Source organism: Emys orbicularis, chromosome 1, assembly GCF_028017835.1.
Source record: "Emys orbicularis isolate rEmyOrb1 chromosome 1, rEmyOrb1.hap1, whole genome shotgun sequence".
Classification (NCBI taxonomy): domain Eukaryota; kingdom Metazoa; phylum Chordata; order Testudines; family Emydidae; genus Emys; species Emys orbicularis.
In genome coordinates this window covers 248587754-248599034 of record NC_088683.1, presented here as the reverse complement: position 1 = coordinate 248599034, position 11281 = coordinate 248587754, and the positions used below count along the sequence as shown (strand labels likewise).

General features: G+C 40.6%; 1 protein-coding gene across 1 annotated transcript; it reads left to right on the top strand.

Moving 5' to 3' along the window:
* Positions 1-1804: 1804 nt before the first annotated feature.
* Positions 1805-8563, top strand: LOC135875781 (lysozyme g-like). Its single transcript, XM_065400789.1, has 5 exons — positions 1805-1847; positions 3914-4003; positions 5940-6136; positions 6444-6582; positions 8418-8563. Exons 1-5 carry the CDS (start codon positions 1805-1807, stop codon positions 8561-8563), a joined length of 615 nt encoding a protein of 204 aa, XP_065256861.1.
* Positions 8564-11281: the final 2718 nt, after the last annotated feature.

The following is an 11281-nucleotide window of genomic DNA, read 5'->3' as shown; positions in this document are numbered from 1 at the left end:
CTCCCCTTACATTGTGCTCTCTTTACAGAGGCCTAGTTGCTTGCAACCCCACCCCCTCATTGTTTTTGAGGCTGTCCCCATCTCCAGATGCCAGACTGCTCTCTCCACACCTATTCCAAGGGAAGGCAGGGTCACAAGCAGCAGCAGCACTGCAAGAAAAACTTCTGCTTCCTTTGTTGCTATCGCTGGGCTGTGCCTTCCTTTAGTCTGGGACTTGACATACACTAATAAATATTAGATTTGAAAATGTTATTAGCAGTGATTCTATATTTTCCTCCAGATCACTGATAGAGATATCGAATAGTACTGGGCCCAAAACTGATCTCTGTGGAACCCCATAGACACACCTCTATTTGATGATGATTCCCCATTGACAACTACTTTTTTAGACCTATTAGTGAGCCAGTTTTTAATCAATGTAACGTATACTTTATTGATATTGAATAGTGCTAGCTTTTTAATCACAATATCATTCAGTACTAAATCAAATGTCTTTCAAAAGTCTAAGTTTATTACACCTACGCAGTTACCTTTATCAATCAAACTTGTAATTTCCTTGCAGAATGAAATCAAGTTTGTTTGACAAGAGCTATTTTCCATAAAACCATGTTTATTGGTATTATATTTCTATTTTTTAATTTCTTGTTAATTGGATCCCGTATCAGCTTTTCCATTATTTTTTCCTGGAATTGATGTCAGGCTAACTGATATGTAGTTAGCCGGGTCATCCCACTTGCCCTTTTTGAATTTTGATACAACATTAGCACTCTTCCAGTCTTCTGGAATTTCCCCAGTGTTCCAAGATTTATTGAAAAGTAACATCAGTGGGCCAGAGACCTTCTTAGCTGTGTGGTCTAGGGATGTACAGCAGGAAAATAATAGCATTCTGATTCAATTGTGGCCTTTCCTACTGACTCACTGCTATACTTTGTGCAAGTCACTTATTGTGCATCAGCTGTGTAAAAAGGATATAATATTTATTTACTTCACTGGCTTATTCTGAGGCATAATAAAATAATGAAGGGCAGTGCTTTGAGAGCCTTGGATGAAAGGCATTATATGAGTTCAAAGCATTACTATTATTATAGTTTTTAAACTTTACAGGAAATGTCATCACACTAGGTAGAACTCAACATTCCCAAAGCCAGAGGGTGGGGCACCTTAGTATATATAAAGCTCTTTAAGTGATCGGTCTTGCAGGACAAGGCAGACTGAAGACAGGTGAGTCTGAACTCATTCATATTGTACTCCCTCGGAGCGGGAGGAATCCTCAATTTTATTCATAGTGACATTCTATTTGTAGTAATCTAGTGACTGTCATTGTGTGTCTGTTTAAGGATAATGAAGCAATTGATGGACTTTTAAAATGATTTATATAAAAGGAATCTTTGAGGAAAAAAATAAGATATGTTAAAATGTGACTATATGGCCAGTTCCTGTTCATGGAAAAAACAATGATATGTACCAAAAAGTCTGCTCACTATTGGTCTGATCTATGAAAATGTTTGCTACTGATTTAATGGGTAGAGGGACAGACTATAATGGTCTGATCCTTCAAATACTATCAAGTACAGGGTGTATTATGCTGAAGTCCATATGACAGTAAGTCCCGACTAAGTAGTAAGTGTGTGCTAGACTGGGTAAAAAGTCAATGAGCCTGTCTTTGGATGTGGTTTGAGTAAAATTTGCCATTTGTGTGGGTGAACTTTTTCTTAGTAACATTGGAAACTTTCTTGAATTCTTCATGTTTGCAGAGTTTGATTAATTTTCAGACTGTCTTGGGTGCCTGAGAAGAACCATCCCCATGCTACTAACACTGATGTTTCTGGGCCTTGCTGTCCTTGTTGGTGAGTTTGGGGGTTATTTCTGTTTCACTAGTCAAAAGCAACACTGGCAAGAGATTATTGTAGGGCAGGGGGAATGCAATCAGATCTGAGTTCTCCTATTATATAGAGCTGTAAAATCTACCATATGGGTAACTCTTCTTTTGGGTGTGAGGTTTCTTGCCTTCCACGTAAGCCTATTAAACTATAAATGCTAAAGTATAGGTTAGATAGCAGAATAGGATCACAAAAACAACTTGTGTTAATTCTTAGCTAAGGTCATAAATGCCCTTGGTTGGCTGATGGGTTCAGTTAATTCCCCACTTTCTAGAAAGTAGAACAGTTTGGCAAGGCCCAGGCCAGCGATTCATTGTTTTTCCTTCAAAACTTCACTATGTCACAGATGGACACAGGATCCATTGCCAATAGGAGATGGGTAGTCCTCCATTCTCACTGGAGATAAATTCTCAGAGGACGTATGGTATGCTTGTAGGAGTTTGATAGAAGAAGTTCACTGAAATAAGTTCATGAGTTGGGACATTTGCTCAGGTATAGAGATATGAAGGGATGTATAAGTAACAGTCAGCATGGATTTGTCAAGAACAAATCATGTCAAACCAACCTGATAGCTTTCTTTGACAGGGTAATAAGCCTTGTGGATGGGGGGGAAGTGATAGATGTGGTATACCTTGACTTTAGTAAAGCTTTTGATACTGTCTCGCATGACCTTCTCATAAACAAACTAGAGAAATGCAACCTAGATGGAGCTACTATAAGGTGGGTGCAAAACTGGGTGGAAAACTGTTCCCAGAGAATAGTTGTCAGTGGTTCACAGTCATGCTGGAAGGGCATAATGATTGGAGTCCCTCACGGATCAGTTCTGGGTCCAGTTCTGTTCAATATCTTAATCAATGATTTAGATAATGGCATAGAGAGTACACTTATAAAGTTTGCGGATGACACCAAGCTGGGTTGCAAGTGCTTTGGAGGATAGGATTAAAATTCAAAATGATCTGGACAAACTGGAGAAATGGTCTGAAGTAAATAGGATGAAATTCAATAAGGACAAATGCAAAGAACTCCACTTAGGCAGGAACAATCAGTTGCACACATACAAAATGGGAAATGACTGCCTAGGAAGGAGTACTGCGGAAAGGAATCTGGGGGTCATAATGGACCACAAGCTAAATATGAGTCAACAGTGTAACACTGTTGCAAAAATAGCAAACATCATTCTGGGACATATTAGCAGGAGTGTTGTAAGCAAGACATGAAAAGTAATTCTTCTGCTCTACTCCGCGCTGATTAGGCCTCAACTGGAGTATTGTGTCCAGTTCTGGGTGCCACATTTCAGGAAAGATGTGGACAAATTGGAGAAAGTCTAGAGAAGAGCAACAAAAACGATTAAAGGTCTAGAAAACGACCTATGAGGGAAGATTGAAAAAATTGGGTTTGTTTAGTCTGGAAAAGAGAAGACTGAGAGGGGACATGATAACAGTTTTCAAGTACATAAAAGGTTGTTACAAGGAGGAAGGAGAAGAAAAATGTTTTTTCTTAACCTCTGAGGATAGGACAAGAAGCAATGGGCTTAAATTGCAGCAAGGAAGGTTTAGGTTGGACATTAGGAAAAACTTCCTAACTGTCAGGGTGGTTAAGCACTGGAATAAATTGCCTAGGGACGTTGTGGAATCTCCATCATTGGAGATTTTTAAGAGCAGGTTAGACAAACACCTGTCAGGGATAGTCTAGATAATACTTAGTCTTGCTAGGAGTGCAGGGGACTGGACTAGATGACCTCTCGAGGTCCCTTCCAGTCCTATGATTCTATGATCCTCAGCTGATAAAAATTGTCTTGGCTCTACTGACTTCAATATGTAATATTAGAAGAAGGCAATTAATGGATATTAGATTTTGTTGAAGGTGCCATTGATGCTGATGCTGCTAATAGTGCTATTAATATAAATTAGTAAAATACAACAGAAATGTCAGTGTGGAGGTGTTCTTTCTGCATAAGTTTAATTCATGCTTGCAACAGTCTCAACAATACAGTCTTAAGATCTTATTTTTAATATCTCCCTTTAACTTTTTAGCTCCTTCTGTAAGTTATGGATGTTATGGTGATTTACGTACTATGGAAACCCCTGTGATTTCCTGCGGAGCTGTACAAACCCCAACTTGTGGTAGGTATCATTCACTGCTTGATTGGCTGTACTTCAGTGCACACACTTCTGTTTGTGCTCAGAAATACAGGGCTAATTGGAGGGTAGACAGTGATACTGAGTCTACAAAACAAGGTGAGGGGAAGTGCCAAGTGTTAAGGCCTACTGTTTTCAAATGGCAGCCTTTCTTAGCTATGTCTTCTGTATCTGTCTCTGAGGAACCCCCCTTTAAGGTCCCACATTTATAGCAATCAGCCTCTGAACAAAGAAAAGCAGACATAATCCCTTTCCAGTCAACACTGCTCCTTAATCAGCTAGGCTTTTAGTGGCGTTATCTCCATACAGGTGCTGAGCACACACTTTCCTCAGCACTCCCAGACCCCTCCTAGATTGGGAAACAAGACACCTGGAATCAAACTTGAGTCTTGACATGCTGAACAAACTGGCCAGTTGTGACATGCCAAATACATATTTTATAGGCCCAAATCAAAGGAGGATGACCCTGGAGCTGTGGTGATCCTACTCCTCCTTTGAGTGCCCCATTTTGGGAATTCTTGCCCAATTTCCTTTACATTTTTTGAGGAGATTAAGTTTTGTGGGTAAGAAATCTTTTCACTTGCACTTCTGTTTGGAAAAGAAGATGTGTTAGAGAAGGAAAAGGAAATACCAGCATTTTATTGCAACATGTAGAAAACATCCAATATTTTGCTGTGGGTGAAATCCTAGCCCCACTGAGTGTCAATGGCAAAAGTCCCATTGACTTCAATGGAGCCAGTATTTCTCCTTTTGTAATATCTTAAAGATCTGAAGATAAACGTGGACAACTAAGACTGAAGTGCATTGGGTGGTGGGCCCTGTTTAAAGCCAGTCAGGTTTCAAGGGGGAGGTTCCCACTCTTTGCTTTCATTCCATTTCCCATTCATGATCTAACTATACTACCATCAGGCTGGGTAGGTACTTGGAAAGGAGGCCTACAAGGAACATCATGGCAGGAAAATGATTCAGTAGATAGCACTCTTCCCTCAGAGTCAGTAATGATCCAGTGATCCAGAGTGTATTAAGAGGCTGGAGGTAACTTTTTGGGGATGAGATGTAAAACAGAGTTCCCTTCCACATTTAGTCATGAAAGATCCCAGAGAACTTTTGTAAGAAGAGGGCTGCTAAACCCATTGTCTTGATCAAACTCCAAATTGGATAAATCCATTTTGTATACCTAAGTTCCCCTTTGCCATTTTGATTGGATACAGTATTCTCCACTTTCTGTCCTGTGTTGTTGCCTTATGCTCTTAAACAATTGCTTCACTTCTGAGTAGAGGTGGCTGTATTTTACTGATGTGTGAAGTGATTCCTATATGTAGTGTAAATTCATAAAACTTTTGGGGCTGAAAACTACTACATAGTGTAAGTTATGTTAAATACATATGTTATCAACTGTTTTAAAGTTTGCTTGCAGGGGGATTTAAGTGTTAATGTAGCTTGCTGTGTTGCTTTTTTAAAATACAAATCATTTAACATATTTATCTTTATGGTGTTTCTCTTTCTTATAAATTTATGGATAGTTTTTCAAAAGTACTCTAGTACCGGTGACCCGTAGTGCTTAGCATCTCTGAAAATCAGGGTTGTCAAATTTTGATTGAAAGGAAAGTCTGAAAAAAGACTGGATCAGGAAAATGTTAAGGAGGAAAGAGATATCAAAGGCTTCCTAAGAATTACAGGGGCTGCCCCCAACCCTTTTGTTACTGATTCAGAGAGATATAAAGATATATAGTTATTGCCTTCTGGATTTCAAAAACTATCAACCAATAGGACTGCACTGGCTTTTCAAATATGTTGATCCACATTAAATGGCTGCATCTTTCTAATCAGCAAATGATGGCTTTGGAATGCCAATTTATCTGTAAAGTGATTTTTTTTTAATTACATGCAGAAACCACATTCACCTTTGCATTTGCTACAGGGGTTCAGGCTGCAGAAAAGATTGCTGAAATAGACGTAGTACGTCTAAAGAGATACAAAGTCCCTATTATGAGAGTTGCCAGAAATCTGTGCATAGAACCAGCACTCATTGCTGCAATCATGTCTGTGGAAAGTCGTGCTGGAGCTACTCTAGTTGATGGCTGGAACCGTGAAAGAAACCAATATGGCTTGATGCAGGTACAGAAGGAAGACCAGGAAAAATAAAAATCCCAAGTACTGAAATAGAAATATTATGCACTAAGGCTTTACTTTAGCAAATTACTTTATACGTTACTTTATTTAGCAAATTACTTTATACATTCGGGACAGAACTTATGTACATACTTAAGTCTATTCCTGTTCAGGAAAACACCAGCGCATGTGCTTGAATGTCGTCCTGAATAAGGATACGTCCTTGAATTGGGGGCTAAAAATATAAAGAACAGAAAACAAAAGTGGTGTTTTTGTTTCTAAGGAGACTGAATTTTTTGTCTGAATCTTCTAGGTTCATACACACTACAATTCGATTCCTGGAGCCTGGGATAGTGAAGAACATATAATGCAAGGTGCAACTATTCTAGTTACTGGAATTAAGGCATTACAGACAAAGTACCCTACCTGGTCATGGCAACAATATCTCAGAGGTACAGTATGTGCTGTAAAGTTAAAAGGACACTATCAAGATAAAACATTATATATTAAAAAGTCGCTTTCACTACATTCTTAAGATTTTACTAGCTGAGATTAAGACTGTAGCAGACTGTTTACATGGAAACAAACATTTCCTTTTTATTGCCATTTAAATCTCAAGAACATTTCTATTCATATTTAATCATAACACCCTTTCCTTAAAAATATGATTTATTATTTGTATTACAGTCCCGCATGGAGGCCTCAGTCAAGAAAGGGGCCCCACTGTGCCAGGCACAGCACAAAAGCAGCCCCAACGAGCTTACAATCTAAAAAGACAAGCCAGAAGACGGGAAGGAGGGAAAAGAGAGGCACAGAGCAGTGAAGTGTCTCAGAGCAGGCCAGTGACAAAGCCAGCAATAGAACTTGACTCTCAGTGCAGTGCCCTCGCCAGTGGAGCACAGAGCCGCCACCAAAATCCATAACCTACATTTGGATCCTAAAATACTTGACAGCTTTCCTGTAGCACAGCTGAGTGGGAAACTAGAACACTTTGGGGGCTGAATAGCTGATCCTGGGATTCTGGCATTCTGCCGTGTCATGGCACGTTGGCTTGGGGAGGAGGACAGAGGAAGTTATGCATGACTAACCCATTTCAGGGTTGGATGAAGAGTACCAGCTAGGGGTTTGATCTAGCTTTCATTGAACTCAATGACAATAATCCACTGACTTCTGTGGATGAAGGATCAGGCCTTAGCTGACTAGGGTATGGCTGCACTTCAAAGAAAAAGTCGCATCACTGAGTCTCAGAGCCCAGGTCTAAAACCAGCAGATGTTCCCACTCGGGTGTAGCCCAGCCTCCGAGACCCTCCCCACCTCACCGGGTTTCAGAGACCAGGCTCCAGCCTGAGCCAGAGTATCTACACTGCTATTTTTTGCTCTGTAGCACAAGCCCCAGGAGCCCCAGTCAGTTGACCCAGGCTCTGAGGCTTGCTGCTGCGGGGTTTTTTTTTTTGCTGTGTAGACATACCCACTGGATCTGATACAAGGCAGTGGAAAAACCTCTCAATTGAGTTCAGAGGAGCTGAATCAGGGTTTAAGTCTCTCCTCATCTGTCTGTCTTGGAAGTGAACTGGTTGTTAAGTGGATCGGAGGGGTCATATGTTGGGGAGTAAGGGCCCTGGAACTGAAACAGGGGCTCAGATCCTTTTTCTGGCTTGTCTTTTTAGATTGTAGACTTGTTGGGGCTGTTTTTGTGCTGTGCCTGGCACAGTGGGGCCCCTTTCTTGATTGAGGCCTCCAGGAGGGAGTGTAATACAAATAATAAATCATATTTTTAAGGCAAGGGTTTTACATGATTAAATATGAAGAGAAATGTTCTTGTGATATTTAAATGTCAATAAAAAGGAAAGGTGGTAGGGAGGTAGGAGATGTAGTTAAATTGTGAACACAAGACTAGTAGTGGGGGAGCTTGTAATGAACAAGTATGTCATCACTCTGGTTACTCCGGGTGTATGTTGCATCTTTTTATTTCATTCTTCACCTGTCCTTGCCTTTTTAGATTATACATTTTTAAGGCAAAGACCATGTTCCCATCTGCATTCAGGGAGCATCTAGCACATTTTGGATGCTATTGCAATATAAATAATAAATAAACAAATAATAAGTTGTTTGCAAACTCCCTGTTAAGAATCAAGTACTCTGTAAATGCAGCTACACAACAGCACAATGCATCATTTTCCAAAAGACTTTATAGGTTCAATTAGATGGATTTTTGCTGAAACCACAGCTTCTGGATGAGATTTATTTGTTTTTAATTCTGTATTGACTACTTTGTGTCTTGTTGCAGGTGGGATTTGTGCCTATCATGACAAGGTTAGGAACATCCAGGTCTATGACGGAATGGACAATTGCAATTCGAGCAATGATTATGTTAATAATGTTATTATTCGAGCCAAATATCTGCAGAATAATGGATTCAGCACTTTAGTGTAATACTGGCTTCAGCCTCTTTTCAGATAAATCATAATTCTCATTATTATCAACCTGATCGTGAGAGATGCTATACATCTGGAGAAAACAAATGTTTAATATAGTAATTTGTTCCGGGGTTTTTCCCAACAATAATGAAGCTGGAAGCACCTGTAAATTAATTCCTCCTACCACTCCATCCAAGCACCTATTATCAGTTTCAACTTTTCCACTTGCTAGGGTTGCATGAACAACAGGTGTTACTATAGATCTAGGAGTTAATTAATCCCTTCTCTAGGATTCCAATGGGTTGTGTGTGGGAGGAATGCAAGACCTCAGTGCCTTTATTATGAAACAAAAACAAACAAACAAAACCCACAGGCCTGCAAAGTCTTTACCTGTTGAGCGGGGAGGCCTCTTCCACATTCTCTTGTACAGAGATGAGTTTGGGGCTGCTCACGTATCATCTAGAGATGGGAACATGTGTGGGTCTCCCTCTGTATCTACTCTAGTACTTTCTTCATCCTAACGCCTCCCCTTCCCCAACAGGAAGAAAGAATTCTTCATCTCCATGGGCTCCTTCCCTTTAGCTTATACCTGCTATTCTGTAAACACAGTCAAGGGACTTTGCTCTGGGTTCTCAGCCCATGTTGATGTCTGTGCTAGCTGACTGATCAATAGGCCAGTGAAGAATCTAACGTGGTTTGGATATTGGAGGACACACCGAGCACGCTCAGTATATCCTCTACATTCATTCTCATGAGCCAGACTCCGTCCAGTGACAGGTTTAGTTAGCTATGTAAGGTCAAAATGAGCCTTACATGGCCATATCCAAAGGGGAATCTCTCTGGGTAGCCCAGGAGTCATGCACAACCTCTCTGGGTCACACAAGCCCAAAAGCAAGGGCCCCCCATTTAGTGAGTTTCCTGTGAACTACATGACAGTGACACTGCTTAGTAGTACAATGCTAACATCTTTTTGGACTTAACATTGTCGCGGTTCAATTGGTGCCTTCCAACTTTTAAACATGTGGATGTTTCAATATCTGCCTCACTATCATGAAAACAAAACCAAAGAAAAACTCTAGTAACCCCTATTTTTAATTGGAAAGTTCATAGCTGTTGGTTTATGATTATTCTGTTTGAAAGTTTATTTTTCATTGTGGCTAGATTTGGATATGTAAATTTACTGACCAAATGAATAAAGGGAAATGGCATATTAAAATGTTTTTGGCAAATGAAACAAGACTCCAAAGAGGTCATCTTTTCAGTTTCATGAGCAAAGGTGGACAGCAAAAAATGATTTCAATTACCTAGCAATGGTCTAGAAATTCATTCAAAAATATATTTATGGTGGATACAACTCCCAACGTTTCTCTGAATTCAGGAGGCTTAGTATCCCCCATTAAACGTAAAGGATGTACAACCCTCCAGTGGAAATGATAGCGCTCTGTGGCTTGTCTGCATATTAGAACATGAAATGATATAGGGCTCCGGCAAGTCGTTTTTTTCCTCTTATGCTTCAATAAGAAGAGGCAGCAATCCTTGTCCATAAATTACACCAATCACTCTTCATGTGTGTGAGCATAAGTTCTTAAACAAGAGTCCTTTAAGGTCTCCATAAAAGCAACATATCTTGACTTCCCCTCTAATAATAATAACAATAATACAACAACAACAATAATAATATTCCCCTTTACTGAATGGTAGCAGATTTCAAAGCTGAACTGGTCCCTGAAAGGAAATCCTATGTTCCCTACTATCCTGTGCATCCACAACAGCAGCAGTTCTCAAACTGTGGGTCAGGACCCCAAAATGGGGTGGCGTTAGTAATTCCCTGGAATTAGACCAGGGCTGGCGTTAGACTTGCTGGCTGAAGCTGAAGCCCAAGGCGCCCCCCTATCCCTGCCTGGGGCTGAAGCCCTTGGGCTTCGACTTTAGCCCCTGCCTCCATCTGAGGTGGTGGGGCTTGAGCGGGTTCAGGTTTGATCTCCCCTCCTGGGGTCATGTAATAATTTTTGTTGTCAGAAAGGGGTTGCAGAGCAATGAAGTTTGAGAACCACTGTACTACAGTAGTATAACTAGGACCAGCAGGGCTATAGCCCTGGGTTTGGCAGGTGACAAAGCGACCAATTAAGAAATTAATTTGTTGACCTTGCCATGGGGGCTGGACTCTTTAAAGCACAGACCATAGCACTGACAAATAAGGACTAGCCAGACAGCTCGCTATGATCTATGCATGAAACCGCTACATGGGAGCTGTGGATTATGGGTATTATTTTGATTGCTTAGTAACAAGTTTTAATCTCCAGTACAATGTAGCACTGGAAGGCTGGAGAACAGGTTGTGTGTTGCAGTGTGATAGTTCAGGTCTTTGATGTGTCCATTGGAGGGAGGTAGTAATGTTGGACTGAAAATCAGTGTGAGGGACTTAGAAGTGTTAGTGGGGTTGAGTATTGGGATTGTAATGGGCTAATGCTTGGAAATTGGAACTTGGTTGGGTGCAAAATGTCACTTTAACATGATTTCCTTGTTTTTAGTGTTTGTGTACAGAGTTGGATTGGCCCATGGGAGTAATGGGAAATCTTTCAGGAGGCCTCTGACCCCCAGCAAAAGTCTGAGGGAATAATACAAAGTTCTCTTCTGTGTATTCAGTGAGAGACCTATCTGTCAGCCCTCTCCTTTCCCCAAGGATCCTCTACACCTGCTGCTTTGCCTGAAAGCAGTAGCTGCCATCTCCTTC

Bases quoted from the DNA above. Each gene is read 5' to 3' on its own strand.
- LOC135875781 (XM_065400789.1), top strand. From the start codon at position 1,805: ATGCTACTAACACTGATGTTTCTGGGCCTTGCTGTCCTTGTTG. The intron at 1,848-3,913 runs GTGAGTTTGGGG...TTAACTTTTTAG, and splicing joins GGGCCTTGCTGTCCTTGTTG to CTCCTTCTGTAAGTTATGGA. The intron at 4,004-5,939 runs GTAGGTATCATT...CATTTGCTACAG, and splicing joins TGTACAAACCCCAACTTGTG to GGGTTCAGGCTGCAGAAAAG.